The 19,418-nt window shown below is 36.4% G+C and overlaps 1 protein-coding gene across 1 annotated transcript in view; it reads left to right on the plus strand.

Moving 5' to 3' along the window:
• Positions 1 to 6,163: 6,163 nt before the first annotated feature.
• LOC131074031 (uncharacterized) overlaps positions 6,164 to 19,418 on the plus strand; it is a 112,798-nt gene continuing 99,543 nt past the window's right edge. The window contains exons 1-4 of the mRNA XM_058010579.2: positions 6,164 to 6,434; positions 6,805 to 6,945; positions 7,109 to 7,165; positions 13,605 to 13,697. Of these exons, the coding sequence (XP_057866562.1) occupies positions 6,820 to 6,945; positions 7,109 to 7,165; positions 13,605 to 13,697 (276 nt within the window). The 5' untranslated portion in view covers positions 6,164 to 6,434; positions 6,805 to 6,819. The remainder of the gene's footprint in view (positions 6,435 to 6,804; positions 6,946 to 7,108; positions 7,166 to 13,604; positions 13,698 to 19,418) is intronic.

The following is a 19,418-nucleotide window of genomic DNA, read 5'->3' on the forward strand; positions in this document are numbered from 1 at the left end:
CATGGATACCATCTTGAATTCTTGAAAATTTGAATACTTTACCTCTCCTTCACTACCTTAATGATGCTTGATTGCTTGCTCAATTGAAATGCTTGATGAGAGATGTTTCAAAAAAGGGGATAATACCTGCTTTTATACCTATCTTCACAAAACATGTTGACAATTATGAAGAAGGCCAACATTAGGTATCATTTATTGCTCAACTTTTTCCAACCATTTGAGGATTTAAAATTTAGCCATTTGGACCTAGACTATGACACCTAACACCCCAGTCCAATCCTTTTGGACTAGGAAAAGGTCAAGAAGCAACAATAGAGAGAAGAGACCAAAGATTTGGCATTGGTTTGAACAAAATCAAGCATAATTAAGACATAAAAGGTAGAAACATTTAAGTGGGGCCCAAATGAGTATGAAGTTGTATGAGGATACAATTTATGACACTATAGGTGCAAGAGGATGATGTCACTATCATCTTCCTTAATGTTTTCCATTACATAGATGAAGCATCAATGAATCATGCTTGTTCGACTCCCAATACTTGTCCTACAAATGAGGATATTTTGGCACAAGAGAATGATATCATTGGAGTAATAGGATGACATCATTGGCACTTTTCTTGATGCCCTTCTAGAGATGAATCCTTGGCAAACAAAGATATCAATCAAAGTCAAGTCAATACAATTGATGTTTTTGGTCACGTGAAACTTCCAATTCTTGTTCGTTTTCATCCTAATGTCAACCTCTAAATAAACCTATTATTACCATTAGAGGAATCCTAGATCCCTAACCACAAAATAAACTAGTGATTGTTGTCAAAGGTAATGAAGACCCACCTAGACCTCCTAATTAGTACTTAAACTATGCAAAACAACCTACTCAAAGTAGTAGAATTAGTCAAAAAGTATCACAACAACCTCATTATCATGTAGTTTCTCACATATATAACGCTTGCGACAATAAACAAGATTCAAATTTGATATGTTTTGAACATGATGGCAACATCTGTTTGAGCCCAAAGTGCACCAAAAAATTGCTTAACATTGGATCTCTCAAAATTTGAACAAGAACTTATAAATAAAAAGCTTTGATACCATGTTGGAATTATTGATTCAACCCAACAAACCAACAATCATCTACAATTAAAACACCTGTCACAAATGAAGATCAAACAAGATAGATTTGCTCAATGACCTTAGAATTGTATTGATGCACAAAAGATTTTGAATTACAATGAAAGAATGAATTCTTAAATAGAAAGGATAATGTGACCCTATATGTACACCCTAGAAGAAGAATAATTTAGCGAATGACAAGTATCCACATCATATTCAATGAGACAACATGAGCTATTATTAGCCTAATCTAACAAAATTAAAAACACTCTTAACTTTAACTTAAGTAAATAAAGTAATAAGTTACTTGTTTGGATAATTAATAAGGTAATATCATAATTAATCTAACATCCCCATTAAGATTAATTTAGGGAGAAGCTAAAAAAGTTAATGATGAATGCATGAATTCAAGAATGGGTCTAGACAATAAGGCTTGATTAGGTACCTATGTACAAACTGTTGGCATTGTGTTTGCCATTAATGTCAAATGGTGTCACATGTTAAGTTTGACTTCTCAAGCTATTGTATGACAATAGCTTCTGTAATAGATGTCCTCTCATCATCAAGGATGGCATCTTAGTCAAGAGGACTTTTATGCCTTAATGCTGGGTCAAGACAATTATGAATGTCCACTAAGTCTCAAGTGAATTTGAGGCAGGTTGGGTTGAAGATTTGTGAGCAGAAAAGATGGCATAATGCATTATTTGAAAATATGTTTGTTGAGTGATAAGATGCATTGTTATCAATAGTGTATGTTCCCTTGAAGTTTTGATGTAGAAAGAAGAGTTGGAATTTGTAATTAAGGGTCTATAGTGAAAGTTTTGCTTCCTGTCATCATGTTGACAAGAGAAAAGAAATGTGCGACATGAATTTTTATTGTTATAATGGACAACATCCTATCAAATGATAATCATGTTGGTCCTTAAAGTAACTTCTAAGTTATTTATAAGATTTTTATTCAATCTTTCAAATACAAAAGAATAAAGATCAGTTTTAAAAACATCAACAAATAGTTCCTGTGGCTAGAACTTGATGATCGGTAGTTACTAGGTAAAAAAAATTGCTAACTGCTTGTGGATTTTGAAGATCTTAAATATGAATAAGTTGGATGGATGAGGTGATGATACAATAAAAAATTTAAAGACAAAGTTCTTACTCTCTATTATATATGACAAAAGAAAAACCCTTGTTCGAATGTTACAAGTTTGGCATAGTTTGTTTTCAACTGATACAAAATGGAGGATCAAAGTAACATGTTAATGAAAATGTATAATGTTGTAGACAATCAAAGTGATTAGTATATTGTATTGTTATGTTTACTATTGCAGAGTTAAGTACAATGATTTATGATATATATTGAAACAGGGTAACCCTTTGTGATTTGAATGTTTTCTTCTATGTATGGTGAATAGAGAGTGGGTGCTCCTACAAACAAGTGGAGTTGGTGCTCCTAGGGTTAGTTCTCTAAATGTAACTAGTGAGGTTGCCAATGAGGCATTTTGTAACCAGTGAGGTTTATGGTCAACTAGGCATAGTAAAATTTTCTTTCATAGTGATTTTTTTTCCCTTCTAGGTTTTTCCACTCAAATATCTGTGTCATGTGATGTGCATCTATGGTTCTTATGATCAGTGGATTGTTATATGCATTATCATTGTTTGTTTAATAGAATGCTACGTGTCTTAGTGTTATTAGTCTTGAACATTTAATTGTCATTTGTTTAAGTTTTATTGACCATTGATTCACCCCCTCCCCTCCTAGTGGCTAAAGTATTCCAACACAAACTAATGCAATCTATCACAATTAGAGAAAAGGAGAAAACCACGTGGGAAAAAATCCTCTCAAAAAGAGAGAAAATAGAATAAAAAGAGAAGTACATGTAACTAAGAACAAAAGACTTAATATGTTCCCCCAAGTACTGAATTAATTATGTAAGTACAATCAGTATTCCCCTAGGGGATAAAGGTAGAGAGGATGTATCCCCCCATAAGGAAGAAGCTTCAATGTCGGAAGATGAATGTTGATTATGATCTAAGAGTGACATGTTGTTGGACATTGCTGTTGCTAGGATATGTTGTTGTCATTGATGTCAACATATTTTTTGCTCCGGTGATTGCAGATTGGTTTATTAGGTATATGGTTTGGTGTATGGAGTATTTATAGTATCATTATTGGTTGTGGTGATCCGAGAAGCTTAATTGATCATATCATATGATCTGGTTTTGCAGTTTGTTTTTTCTGATCAGTGCTTTGCAGAGTTCAGTATTTCCTCCGGTATATTCTGGTGTAATCAGATCTTGAGTTGAGTCTTTGGGAGATTGTTTGGGTTGATCTTGTATATCTTCATTTCAAATGGTTCATGGTTTAGCGCTCCACGAGTTATCTTTCTTCGTGACAATTGCTGCTGTTTGAGTGTTCTTGAAGTTTAGATGTTGATCAATGAAGATTTGATAAGTAGTGACAATGCAATTGTATCTGATGATTCTAAAATGCTTGTTAGTGTTTCCTAATTGTGTCCTATTTGTTTTAATGATCCACATTGATTGTTGTGTGATTTCTTAGCAATTTTTCTGAACCGGTGATGTTTTTCGTGTTATGCGATTTTCTTGGTGATGTAGTGTGTTGTGGTTGATCTTGGCGTGATTTCTGGTGGTGTTGCGTATTTGGAGATTTGATTTAGATCCATGTTATATCATGTATATCATTATATAGGTCTGGTGGTCGATCTTTGTATCATGTGATGTAATTTTTGAATTGTGAGTTGAGGGTTTAGCCGACCTTGTTGTCAAGGTTGATGAATTGTATAAATAGGTAATATTGTCATGTAATTTAGGTATCGACGTTGTGTCTGCATTATCAAAGAGTGGTGTATGTGAGAACAAGTGATTCATCCTTCGACATTGTGATTGAGCAGAGATTGGTGTTGCAAAGAAGACAATTGTGCTTAACTGGAATTGTCATCAGGCATTTGTAGATGCTAATATTGTAGTTCATTCCTTCTGGATTGTAGTTCGAGTCTTATTGTAAGTCAGTGAGACTTCCCTGAGGGTTGTAGCCTTTCAGGTCATTATCTTTTGAGCAATGAGCTCTAAGCAGTGTGTCTGGATGCATGTGCATTCCCCATTGTAATATTTTCACATACTACTACAGAGTATCATCTTATTGTGGGTAGGTTCCCACCATGGTTTTTCCCTTAACCAAGTTTTCCACATCAAAATCTTGGTGTTGTGTGTTATGCTACCAATTTGCTTATCTTTGTTATTGCTATAGTTTATCAGATCTGTATTTGTGGTTAATTTTGTAGATCCGATGAAAACTGATTCCCCCCCCCCCTCTCAATTTTCTCTCATTATTGTTGCGAACACATGTTGTGTTCCTCCCATAGGAAGAAACAAATCCAATGTCCAAGGTAGAATCAACTCCATGAAAGGAGATGAAAGGACTAGTCACATGGGAAAAAATTCTCTTCAAAAGATTTAAAATGCTTTGCCCTTGGGTATATAGGGGCTAGTTTTTGGCCCCTAGTTGCTAGGATTGACGTCCTTAGTTGCTGATATGTCCAGGGGCTTGTGGGTAGATCAAGTGATGATAAAATGTGGAGGTGGTGGTGGAGTTGCAAACAAATGGCAATTAAAGGTGACCAAAGGGTGGTGAGGTTCAAGTGGATTATTCTTGAGACATTCTCATGAAATATTCTTTAGAATATTCATCCAATGATTAAAACAATCACTAAATTTTTTAAAACCTCATTGTTGCTTTTCATATGGTCACCAAGAAATTATTCCAACAAAAATTTTTCACCCAAAAATTTCCTTTCTTAGATTTTCATAAAAAAATATAGTTGATCCTTAAGTTTTTGGCCACTCTAAATGTGATGAATTAGTTCATTTTTCTCTAAGATGCACCCATTTTCACTCAAGGTTGGAGCTCACTTGAGATGTTGTGCCCTGAGAAAAAAAACCCCAAAATGATGTACTCAATTTTTCATGAAATGATAGTTGATTTGTATGTTTTTAGCTACTCTAAACACAATGACAAGGTCCATTCAAATCCAAAGTGCACAAATGAATTGATCAAGGTTGGCTTCTTCAAGATTTGAATAAGAATTCATAGATCTAGAGCTCTAATACTATGTTTGAGTTATTGATTCAACCCCTCAAGTTCCAACAATCTTGCAAGAAAAATATTTGTCACAAACGAAGATCAAACAAGATATATTTGGTCAATAATAGGTGAGAATTGTATTGATACACAAAATATAATTAATGATTACAATGAAAGACAAATCCTTCTAGAAAGGATAAAGAAACCCAAGATCTAAACCCTAGAGGAAGATTAAATCAACTTATGAAAAGTGTTCACAATATGTGCTATTATTAGCCTAATCTAATAAAAGAAAAAACACTCATGAATTTAGCTTAAGTGAATAAAATAATAATGGACCTAATTAGAGATGATTAATTAGGCAGTTATCTTAATTACTCCAACATAGCACACTACGGATTGAGTTTTATTACGTGCAAGATCTAACACCATAAGGACGAGGCTAGGAACATGTCTTGGATGACTTTGGTGGAATGGATACCTCTCGATCGTTGACTCTCAACTAAGAAGGTCTTAGCCAAAGACTTGTGCTTTTGTATCAAGCATCAAAATGATTCTAGTTCTACCATTCGATATAAAATCCTCTCGACAAAAAAAAGAAAAAAAAAACATGAAAAAAAGAAAAAGAAAAAATGTAGTTAGTTTAAACCCCAAAACTAAATAATTTGTGTGAATATTTCAAAATTCATTTTTCTTCCATTTATAACACTCCAATCACATAATACATAATAATTATTAAGTCCTTTTCCTAACACCACATATAAACATTAAATTAAAGTGCATAACCATAAGATCCTTTCTCTAGGTCTGCCCCATTAACTGCAAACTACAACAACAACAGCAGATTACAGAAAATATGATAGACAGCTTAATATAAAAAACATAAATTAATAACCTATTGATTGAAATTCGAGAGTCAACATAAATTTAAAATATCTTCTAAAACATAAAAAAAAAAATTCATTATTTTCGAAAATACTTGGAATTAAACTTTCCTTCCCTCCGTACCCTCTGAACTCTGGCATTCTCAAAAATTCCTGCAGCTAAGTAACAGAAAGTAATTTTCTCTTCTTCCTTGAAGAAAACAGAAAAACAAGTTGGCGGGGAACATTTTTGCAGCTGAACTTCGAGTTACTCAGGTGTTATAACAGTCGTGGAGTGAAGGCATTTTGATTTAAAGGCTGTGAAGACACGAATTCAACTTTTGTAGCTGGTTAGAGGTATTTTCCTGGCATTGCCGTGCAGTACTAAATAATAGTACTCTTGTCTTCTGTATTGATAATTCTAAATTAGGGTTTCTGTTCTGTGATTACTGAAACACTTTTTCAAAAATCCCTCGGCACAGTCTCATTTGTTTATAAAGAGATGTTTGAATCAAAATGTACGAAACTTTTTGAGTTTGTTAATTTCAAGAGTAGTGAGAAAATATTTTTAGCAGCCCACAAATGACATATGATTTAGGCTTGGAAAAGGAATAGATAAATGTCACTTTTCGGAAAAATAAATGCAGCATTTGTTTAAAAGACGATTTTCTTAAGTTGGAAACTGCAGTGATTGTCGTCTTTGTTAGAAAGAGTTTTTTTTTTTCAGTTTGGGTGCAGAGACATGGTGGGGCTTTCTCTTGCGGAACAACGCTTTATACAGGGAGGAATTGCTCAGAATTTGCGGTCAGATGGACGTGGTCGAGAAGATTTCCGATCATTTTCTATTGAATCTGGAGTTATTCCTCAGGTATGCCTCCGTTTTTAGTGTGTATGAGCTTTAAAAAAAAATTCTTCTACAAATTTTTTATTTTTAAACTTGTTAGAATGACTTTTTTCGGTCTGGATTTTACTTAGTTGTTGTGGCCTCTGACTAAAGTTTGATATTTTGTTCTTAATGACTACGTGCGCAGGCAAATGGTTCGGCAAGAGTGAGAATAGGTTCAACTGATGTAATCGCAACGGTGAAGGTATTTTATTAATTCTCTTTTGCCTTCTTGCTGAGCTAGAAATGTACTTCAGAACCAGAAAATCAAATTACGAAAGCAGGTTCGGACATTTACTTATGGGAGTCTTGAAGGCCCAAAAACATAGCTCTCGATACAAATCCAGTTTGACATCAAAGTTACCATAAAATTCTTTCTTATATAACCATCGTCAATCGTGAAGACGAGATCAGGCCATTCAACTAAAGGGGAACGCTAGACTTAAACAATTACCATTTCCTTAGCTCTTTTTCTATTTGACATTGCTAACGTTAGGTACCGTGGCTGCAATAATCTAATTGAATAGAATAACATGTATATGAGAAGATGTAGTTACAAACTTACATCTACGTACATAGACACTACCCAGTTAACTTCCTACGAGAAGTTAATATTATATTGTTATCTAACTTAGGACTTAGGGACTAACTCAGGGATAACATAATTGTTAGACAATATAAAACTGACAATGATTAAATCTCCCTAGAAGCAAAAACAAAGATGAGACTTATTCAAATGCAAACAAGACGAGAATGATAATGTTCCAATATCTGTATTCATGGTGTATAAAACAAAGTAAATGAACTACAATCTACACTTTGGGCATGCGCAAGTTAGGACAAGTGAACTAGAAGACCAACTCATAATGTTGAACGAACTTATCTTGATGAGGGAGAAGTGGCACCTAACTAGTGTCAATCAAGGAGATGAACGAGTTAGAGGTGGCAAAGAATCCATCAATTAAGGAGTTGACATGTGCTCTTATTGTCTAATTTATCTAGGTAAATAACATAAATTACCTTAGTAAATATAAGGTTCAATTATATGATTACACAGACACCAACAATAATACTCTCTAACGGTAAACTAGAACACCCCCATGGTTCACCAGGGTGCAAAAATGATTAATGGACCAGGACACACTAGAATCTATGACTCATGATATCATCAGTCAGTTTTGATCCTTATCGATGTATGCTCCCCTTGTGAATATACACTCTCTTTATTCACAAGTACTAACTCTTGCGAGATACACTCATTATTGACAAGTACAACACTCTACTTGTAAGTTGAGACATACCCACTATTTACAATGACAAATAGGGATACACACAACTTTTGGCAAAAGTAAGTAGTTAGATTGGGCCCTACTCCTTCAGTTGGCAATGAAAGTGTTGTTCAATCAATTCAGTCCATTCTGAACTTGTCTTCAATCTTGGGCTTGCAGATTGTTTGGAAAATTAAAAACTTTATGATTGATGAATCCAAGTAAAATCTTGCTCAATAACTTTTAATGCACAGGCAATAGCTTGATGGGACATCAGTCATCTCCAATCACCATGTTTCTTCTCTATCATCCCCCTTCCATTTTTGCTGGTATTTTAATTCTACCGGTAGGTCCAAATGCTGCAATGATTTTATTAAATAGAATAACATGTATGTATATTGAAAAATGTAGTTACATGTAGCTTTATAGACAGCCCCCAAATAACTTCCTATGGGACGTTTATAGTTTATCATTAGTCTAATCTAGGACTTAAGGACTAACTTGGTGATGGGCTAATAATCTCTAACAGCTACTATTTGAGAAATTAGAATCAATGTGGGGTATATATCCCTGTAGAAACAAATATCCGTAATGCAGAAATGATTTATTACTAGTTATGCCAAATTCTCAACTGCACAATGAGAATCAAGTTGTGACACATAATCTGAAAGTGGAGAGAATGCATAGACCACATTCCATTGGCACCCATAAATTCTATGAGATGAAACTGTTGGACTCTATTGGCAATTCTTTCATGTCTAGCCAGAGTTCAACTATAATAGCCCTTGTTGCACTGTGAGCACAGAGGTTCAATAAGTCATTGAATAAGCCCCTTAACCAAAAGCTGGGCTACCCTCAAGCATTAAAGCACAGTGTAATGTCTTCTGCTATGTTTAGGCCTGTTTTAACCATAATTAATCTATTTCAATATACTTATGACTTAAACTAAATTGATTAGGAGACAAATCTATCTTAACATGAATCAAATCTATGATATTCCGTAGTTCGATTAATTTATCAATTATTAATAAGTAAATTGTTCATCTACCATACTAGATAATTAATTCTATCATACTAGATAAATAATTTTATCATCCACAATTCTTAATGTAAGTGTCAACCTTTGTTACTACTTCTGTTCTAAGGAAAAAGAGGATGTCTATGTTACCAAAGCGCTTAGAGACCAAAATACAATAGGCTCCCTCAAAGTTTACGGATCCAACCCCTTACCCTATCTTGGGACCATGCTTTCAAAGTTAACAGGATGCTGATCCTTACCCTATCTTGGGAATCATCCTATTGATTGGATTTAGACTGCCTCTCTTTGGAAACAATTCAGTTCCTTCTTCTTAGATACTGACAGTAGTAACAAGAATTATACTATAAGTATACTCACTTCTCATGTATTATGAATATATATGAAATTAAGTATGACTGTCATACATATTGCAGTCCATATTAATATCATTATTAAATTCTGCATAAGAACATTATCAGGCTTCATATATTAAGCATACATATTAAGCACATCCCCATGCATACCACCAAGAACAAGATGTTACTGCCTGTAACTTAATAACAGTTCTGATTTGATCTGATCCATGGTGATGTCACTAGATGCTTTGATTCCTTTCCTTTATATCTCTCAATGTGAGTGAGAGGTCACACCTTTTAATCATGTATGCCCTTTGGCAAGAGACACACCCTTTCACCATTAGCACCCTTTCAAAGAGTGCAACTCTTCATTATTTCTGCCCTTTGAAAGCGACACAACCTTTCACAATCAGATATGCACTTCTTATTTAAATCAGTTCTGCACATTTGATTCCCGAATTATCCCCTCTTCAAATGAGTTCTCCTCTCCCTTTTATACCTCATATTTGGGGGATTCACAACTTATCATTTCATGCCTTTTGACCGTTCATTAACTATAATCAAATCTTGATTATATTTAATTATATTCTTTTATATTTTAATTTAATTTTAATTTTTATTCTTTTGTATTTTAATCTTATTATTATTCATTATTAAATTATATTTCAAAGTGGGCACATTACACACAGCTTTGAGAGATTGTCTTTATCAGAGCTTTGCTTTCCACTTCTTTCATCATCATGACATTACCAAAGGATGCCTGTGGCCTCTAATCAAAATAATATGAAAAATATTGATGACATCTTGGCTTCCAGTTTCTATATTGTATCTTCCACCACCTAGTCTATGTCCCACTCGAAGAAAGCTATGAACGGGATTGATACTGCCTCATTGCTCATTCCATCAGTATCTTTGCTTCTGCAAGAAGTGTAGGAATCAAGGCAGAAACCTGCATAGATCCATTGGAGCTGCCTTGCTGGACTGAAGAGCCATTGGTAAAAGAAGGGCGTAGAAAGGTAACTTCATGATGAACTCCTAGGTACTTGGGAAGATGGTCTGAAATCACTTGGATTACATTGATCAAGAATATCATCCATATGAATTTTATGATAAGTCTCAGTGGAAAAGTCTACTAAGTTACCATTCTCTCCAACATCACCAAAACCTGTACTTGATTCCATCCCTCCAAATCTTCTTCGTTCCTTTCTTCAATATAACAATTCTCAGGAAATTCATCATCATTCTTTTTCTATACCTTGTCATCACCGTACACATTGCCACGTTTGTTGGTTTCATGATCTTTAACATCTGTATAGGTTAACTGTCTACAGAAGAACCATCCACACTTGAACAATGGGAAAAATTAACTTGAGCATATTATGGCTGACATTGAAGTAGGTTTTAAGGGTGTTATAGATGAAGTAGGGGAAGAGATTAGATTGGATTTTACCCAAGCCCTTAGGAGAGCACGACCCCCTAGGAGGAATAATTTGAGAGAAGAATCTACCTTAAGAGTGTCAAAGTCAGAAAGAAGTTTATCATCCTTAAAGCTGATAAGGGCAACACAACAACACTGTTAAATAGAAATTATGACTTGAACATGTATGAACACATTACAACTAGTGTTATCCACAGAAACATGTTTAGAAACCCAATGGAAAACTTGTATATGAAGGTTAATACAACCATCAGAAACTTTTCTATTGAAGATGACAATAAGAAGCTTATACTTAATTGATGACAATAATGAGAATATATGGGGTCACAAAAATCCACACGGATGAAATTCATTTTTGTTCCATTTTAATAACTAGGGGACTGGAAAGCCATGTACTTGCAAAATTTCTTGCTAGAAAGTTGAAACTATTGGTTGGATAGAACATTTTTTAGCTACACGTCCATGAGGAAATTCTGTTGAACAAAATTAATGAAATCAAATTTGGGTTGAGTTATCTGAGATATTCCCCCTTTTTTGTCATTTACATTCATCATGGCATTGAAGTCTCTCCTCAAGATTATTAGATCTTCTTGAATAGGGGTCATGATAGCTGAAATAGTATCCTAAAGGATCTTTTTCTGAGGAGGGATCTATGAACCATAAATATTGAAGATAAAGCTGAGATTGGAATGAATAGAGTTTACCTGACATAGCTGCCAACTGGCACCTTGATTTAATGGGGAAATGTTTGTTGTCCTATCATTTCAAAGAGTACCAAGACCCCTTGAGGCTCCATTAGCGGGTGCAAAAATACCTTTCCATTTGAACCGTTTCTGAATAACTTTTGCAGCATCTTCTATGCTCAGCTTGGTTTCTTGCCAAAAGAATAATGTCTGGCATTTACTCATCCAATTGATGCTAGATTAATTATCTTTTGTCAAGAACATTAAGGCCCTTGACATTCCAAGAAAGGATCTTCATTGGGTTTGTGATGGGTTCTTCACCCCTTGATTTTATTTGTGTTTATCAAAGTTTAGAGCTGCTTGAGAACTTAACTTAATCTCCTCCATAATGACTTCCTTTTGTTTTTTTCTTACCTCTTCTGGTTGTGGGGCCCTAACTGGGTTTGGCCTTATCAGTATCCATTTGAGATGGAACAAATCTCCAAGGAGGCCAGCTTATCCCTAATTCTATCCTAGTTGGAAGCCTCTGCATCAGCATCAGCTAGATCATTCAAAATCCCAATCAGATTGGCTGACACCAATCTATTTTTGGTTATTTGTGGACATCAATATATCTTCTTTCTAGAAGCTGGTTCATTTGTCTCAATCATCCACTTTGATGTTTATCAGCCTGTTTAGCTTAATGATATCAACGGCCTTGCTTCTTTCCAACTGTCTATTGTAGCTTGAAGATTATATTGCATGAAAATACAACCATTCATCTGCTTCTAATATTTTACCTTTTTTTTAAAACAGAAACTGATATTTACACTAGATGAGATGTGAAAATTATACAAACATTGCACTTTAGAGTTACTTCTGCCTGCCCAAGTAATGAGAGCTAGTATCTCTGATCATATCCCACATTTAAAGTGTACTGAATATGTCCAACACAATAAAATGCTTAGCCCAAATTCAGAGTGCCCAGCTTTTGTAACATAAGAAAATATGTGGTATCAAAACTCTTTTAGCAACCATTAAAGATAACCTTACATCTATTGTTTTTTTGGCATCATGTGCTTGCTTGATCATTCTTCAATTACGCTTGCAGCCAAAAACATTGTATGTTTTACGCAAGGTCAAAGCCTTTCACTGCACACTTAGTATTATAATTTATGTATAACATAAAAATAATAAATTTATAAACCAATGTAAAAATTGTTATTTTCTAGGATATGTGATGATTGTATGAGTGTGAAGAAAGCTTTGACTACCTGATGAGAAGGATTACCTTACTTGGAGAGCCATATCATATTCAAAGTTCCTCAATGTTTTTGGATTTTTGGAGTTATGAATGGATATTTGGGTCCCTACATTGGTAAACCGTAAACATCCTTTAAATGCTCCAGAAATATCTCCTCTGAATTTAAAATATTTGCCTGATTTATTCCAAGAGCCCAGCCGCAAGGTGTTATGCTGTAAAGTCAAAAGGCACACACTCGTTGTATGATTGTGTTTGCAGGCTTGGCTAGTCACCACCATAATTATAGAATCTTCAAATTTTTATTTTATTTGAGGAGTTCTAAGGATCTAAGCCCATGGGTTGACCCATTACAAAATGACAACGTCCTCTTCAGTTGCACCTAGATGGAGTAAACCTTGCATGTTACAATTTAGTTTGTTAAAATCTGACTAATTTGAAGGTTGTGCATGTGGACAGATTAACATTGTTTTAAAGCCTTGGTAGAAGAATTAGTTAACTACTCAATACTCATTTGATTCTTCATTTACAACTATTGGATCATTTTTATTGTATTTGAAACTGTTACATTACGAAGTATTTTATAGTTGTTTTCGTACTGCCTTGCCATTACTTTTTTCATGAATTTGGTTTATTTGTAGGCTGATCTTGGAAAACCAAGTCCATATAGACCTGATCAAGGGAAAGTTGAAATAAGCATTGAGTGCAGTTCTATAGCAGCTCCAGAGTTTGAGGTTGGTTTGCTCTACTTTTTATCTCATAAGGATTTTATCCTACTCAACAATGTTTCCTTTGAAAAATAGTGATAAATGTAGGAAATTTATGTTAACTGGAAATATTGGTCTCTTCTTGACCTACTAGATATCGGATTGCTGTTGTTGCTCCTCTTTCCATTTACAAATTGTAGGGAATATTTTTTTTTTTGATCGGTAATATGTTGAATTTTATTATATCATGAAATAAAAGCACGACAGTAACAGTAAGTCATTTAACAACCAACCACCCTAAACCACCCACTGAAACCCCCAAGCCACCCAGCAAAACCAGAATCAGAAACAAAAAACCACCATCCAACCACCCTTCAGCCCAGCTTCCTGTTGATGTGTATTTTGTACACGACCAAACACAGAATAAAATACCTAAAGGTACCTTATCCTCTCTTGAATAAAGCTCCCTAATGCTGAAGATATCGCAGAAGGATCAATCGGAGAAGCTTCAAGGTTCCTGTTATGTAGGATCTCTACTCGTGGATAAGCTCTTTGTGGTATGATGTGATTTTGCTGGGATCACAAGGGGACTTACACTTGACGACCTAAACGTCTGATTTGCTGGAATCACAGGATTTCACTAGCCTAGATTTTTTGAAAAAAGGGAAAAAAGGATGAGGCCGAGGGAAGGATCTAATTCTGACACTAAGAATGTAGGAACAATGAATGACCTTTGTTGAAATTCTAACTAAGTCTTGTCTTGACATCCCAGGACCATCTCCACAAGGTTAGTGCGATCTTCGGAGGAAAGCTTTATGATGTTCAGATCATCGCTACAGGCATAGACACCATCAGGCTGATGCATATCAATGAAGAAGCGACAATTGAAGTTAAGCTTAAGCTGAATGATTCCAGTTGACTACACAAGGCAAGTCTACAATCAACAAACTGCTAGTAGTATGGATATACAAATTTCACCATCAATCAAACACATTTCTTCCACTCATCTAATAACATGAAATCAAATTTGAGAAGTATAAAGACCATGCAAATTGTTGAATCGACCCATAGATTTCACCATTTCTTCAATGAAGTTTTACAAGTCTTTTACAACAACATCTTGGCAACAATCTTTGCCTTCTCTTGCTATCCTACTCTAATTGCTATTCTATCAACTGACTATTCACTATTAGCTAACTATTCACCTACTATCAACTATTGACTAACTATTAGCCTTTACAAATGAGGAGCCAGGGCTTATATAGTGCCCACAATACAATTCAATGGCTTAGATCAATATGAGATCAATGGCCAAGATTTTACAATGAAACCCTAATTAGGGTTTGTTACAACAAACTCAATTCTGGCCAATGAAATAATTGCATTATTTGGACACATGTCTTCTCTGGAATATTCGACCAATGGAGAACCGGGGTAGGTACATCGAAGTTTGTGCCATCTCCCATGAGTCAGGTACATTGAATCTGGACATGCTGAGGTGGACCAACCCGACTGGAGGAGTGATGACTGGGATGCCACCTTGTCCGACACTTGGTTGATGTTCAATTTGGTGATGTTTAGAAGCTAACTTTAATTAACTCTTCTGAAACTATTGGCTTCTTCAACGGACCCTTGCTTTAACTTCGTTTGTCTTTGATGTGCAGGATGGATGGTGTACCTTTCCTTCAAATGCTGGACTGGAAGAGGTCGTCCTTGATGATGCTGGGCTGGAGAAGGCCGTCCTTGATGATGCTGGATTGGAGAAGGTCGTCCTTGTTGATGCCGGACTGGAGAAGGTCGTCCTTGTTGATGCCGGACTGGAGAAGGTCGCCTTTTAACTGCAAGACAAACAAAAAGATGATTAAGGACACATGATAAATTCATTTCAACATAGCATTTTCAACTTAAATCATCAACGAAAAGATATCAACATGAAACTTGCCCAAGATTTTCTCCAGGAACAGACCCTATAAGAATTTCGCCCTGGACCCTTTGGAAGGGTCAGGAGCGAAATTCCAACTTTAGCTCAAAATTCACATTTTTGAAGGTCAAACATCTTTCCAAGGCATTCCAAATAGCTTTTCTCACCCTAGTCCAGGCCTGACTTAGCACAAAATTTGGAGAAAAGGATGGTTTTAGTGTTTTTTGCTCTGGACCCTTTGGAAGGGTCAGGAGCGAATTTCTTGTTTGTAGCTCATTTTTTTCATCATTTCAACTTCAATCCACCTCACAAGGCAAGGAAACACTTTTCTTCTCCCATCCAACCCAAGTTTATCTTGATTTTGCAAGGCAAAATAGGTGATTGAAGGATTTTTGCCTTGGACCCTTTGGAAGGGTTAGGAGCGAATTTCCTCTTCTGGCCTAAAACCATCACTTCTGGAGACAACCATCGACTTAAGGGCAATCACAAGGGCATCTTTTACCTTGGTCTAGGCATAGCTTAGCATAAATTTGAAAGGAATAGGTAGATTTTAGGATTTTCGCTCTGGACCCTTTGGAAGGGTTAGGAGCGAAAATCTTGTTTTAGGGCTATTTCACCATCCTTTCAACTTCAAATCACCTCCAAGACTTAGAACACCTTGCCTCACTCCTCTCCAGGTCATAAAAACCAAAATCTTGACTTGATTTGCAAGGAAAAAGGGTGATCTTAAGAATTTTGCTCTGGACCCTTTGGAAGGGTCAAGAGCAAAATTCTCATTTGGCTTCAAAATTTGCATTCTTGGCGACCAAAATTCACTCTAAGGCAATCCAAATGACTTCTCTCACCCTTGTCCAGGTTTGACTTTGCTCAAATTTTGGAAGAAAAGATGGTTTTTAGGATTTTCGCTCTAGACCCTTTGGAAGGGTCAGGAGCGAAAATCATTTTTAGGCTCAATTCCTTCATCTTTCATGGTTTCTAGCAACTTAAAGTCACTCTTAGGGGCAACTTCTCCTTGAATTTACCTTAGCCCACACTTGATCTAGCAAAAAATTGATAGCAAAGAGAGGTTTTGAGAAAATTCGCTCTGGACCCTTTGGAAGGGTCAGGGGCGAAAATCTCATTCTTGACCCAAAATCATCATTTTTTCAACTTGAAACTTCTTTGCAAGGTAGAATCTCATCCTTCATTGCCCTAGGAACAAGGTTTCATGTCCAAGAAAGGTTAAAAAGTAGGCTTATAAGGAATTTCGCTTTGGACCCTTTGGAAGGGTCAGGAGCGAAATTTCCTTTCTTGGCTAAAATCCTTCATTTTCACAACTTCCAAACACTCTAAAAGGCAAGATCATGTCCATTTCCCCTTTCAACATGCTTTGGACATCACAATTTGGTCAAATAGGGAAGGAAATGAGGTCTAGGAGGATTTTCGCTCTGGACCCTTTGGAAGGGTTAGGAGTGAAAATCATGATTTGGGCTTGATTCTTCCTTTTTCCAACTCAAAATCACCTCAAGAGGTAACTAAACATCATCCTTCACCCAAGGGATAAGGTCTTAAGCCAAAACAAGGTCAAAAGAATAGGCTTGCAAGGAATTTCGCTCTGGACCCTTTGGAAGGGTCAGGAGCGAAATTCACCTTCTTGGCTAGAATCCTTCATTTTTTCAAAGCTTTCAAACATTTCCAACATCCAAACATGTCTACTCTTCCCTTCAAAATGCCTTGCAAATCAAAATTTGGTCAAATAAGGCCAGAATTGAGTCTTAGGTTGATTTTCGCTCTGGACCCTTTAGAAGGGTCAGGAGCGAAAATCTTGATTTAGGCTTTAATTGCTCATTTTTCAAACTTCAATCTTATCCCGGAGGCAAATATAGATTGTTTTCCACTTGAGGAACCAGGTTTTAAGCCCATTCAAGTTAGCAAATGAGGATTATTGTGAATTTCGCTCTGGACCCTTTGGAAGGGTCAGGAGCGAAATTCCTAATCTTGGCCAAAGTCCTTCACATTTCTACATTCCATCACCTCAAAAGGCAGAGACATGTTATTTCCTTCACAAATTCGCCCATGGAACAAGGTTGGTATCCAAAACAAGGGAGCAAATGAGGCTTATGAAGAATTTCGCTCTGAACCCTTTGGAAGGGTCAGGAGCGAAATTCCTATTTTTGGACAAGATCCTCACTTTTCAAAACACTTCTCAAGGCAAGAACACATCAAGACTCACACACAAAGCCTAATAAACCAACGCCCATCCAAAACAAGGAAGGAAAATGAGAGTTATAAGGATTTTCGCTCTGGACCCTTTGGAAGGGTCAGGAGCGAAATTCCTCTCCCAGGCTAGAATCCATCATCCCAAGGTCTAAAATCTTCTCTCCAAGGCAAATTTGCATCAAACCTTCTCAATTATGCCTCAAAAGTCTACAAACTTGGTCATGCTAAGGAGAAAAATAGAGGAAATAAGAATTTCGCTCTGGACCCTTTGGAAGGGTTAGGAGCAAAATTCACATTAGGCCATGATCCCGACTTCAATTTTTTGCATTTCTTCATTCAAACAAGTGCTTTTGCCTTCATTCAAGCCTGGGAATGCGTTAGTTCTAGGTTTTGGTCAAAGTAGAATGTCTTATGGAGAATTTCGCTCTGGACCCTTTGGAAGGGTCAGGAGCGAAATTCGCTTTGGACCCTTTGGAAGGGTCAGGAGCGAAATTTGACATTTTGGACTCTCTGTCAGGATCATTTTATGGAAGTATAAGTGACATTTCCTTATATCTTTCTTCTTTCTTATACTTTAAGTTATATTCCATATATACTTTCAGGATGTTTGAGAGTGGTTTCGGACCTCCAGGAGTTATACTGCAAAATCTAGTTTTTGGAGGATTCTTCAGTTTTCCAGACTTAGTCAAATTTCAGGATCAGGACATTCCAGACTTAGCCAAATATCAAGATTAGGACATTCCAGACTTAGCCAAATTTCAGGGCATTTGAAGATCAGGATGACATTTCAGACTTCATCACTCACCAACTCGACCTAGCTTGGACCTTCAGGAATGATATCCACTCACAAAGCAAGACACAATTAGCAACGAGAGCAAAACTAGGCCCTAAGAAAGACTCTCAAAGAAACCCTAATTCTGGGGCCCTGTGGACTCACCCTGGCTCAAGCAAAGCCTGTAATCCAACGATCCCCTCGACAACACTCATCCTGCAAAGGCTAACGGACAAAACCCTAAAAGACCTAGAAAACAAACCCTAGAAAGCAAAAAGCAGGGGTCCCCATTTGCAATGGGGTGATGTGTGAATACGTCACAACACTTCCCACGCCCGAGTAAGAGTTATCGAGCACAAAAAAAGCTTGTTACATCATTGCCATTATCAAAATTCGTTGGCAATTCAAAAAATAACAAACTAAAAGTATAAGAGTTATAAACTAATAACTAAACTATGCATATGTCGAACAAAAAACAGGGGTACCCAAGCCTCGTCCTGATCATTGGCGAGCTTCCTCCTCCTCCTTCACCACCACTGCATGTGAATCTCCAACCGTAGCATCCGTTGCCACTCCACCATTACTCGGAATCATTGCTGGACTTGCATTTCTCGCCGCCATAGCCTCAGACATACGCCTAGTTCGCGGCCTCAACCTCCGTCCATACAACTCAACATCCTTTGCTTCCCCTCATGCTTGTCGGACGATCTCTTCCAACTCCAAGATTTGGACACACAACTTCAATGCCTCCCATCCGTGTGTCGCTATCTCCCGGAACCGAGCCTTCACTTCTTCTCTTCTCTTGAGGAAAAGGATGTTCCTACATCTGTTTTTGAGTTCAACCTGCTCAACTGGA

The sequence above is a fragment of the Cryptomeria japonica genome, chromosome 4, assembly GCF_030272615.1.
Source record: "Cryptomeria japonica chromosome 4, Sugi_1.0, whole genome shotgun sequence".
Classification (NCBI taxonomy): Eukaryota; Viridiplantae; Streptophyta; class Pinopsida; order Cupressales; family Cupressaceae; genus Cryptomeria; species Cryptomeria japonica.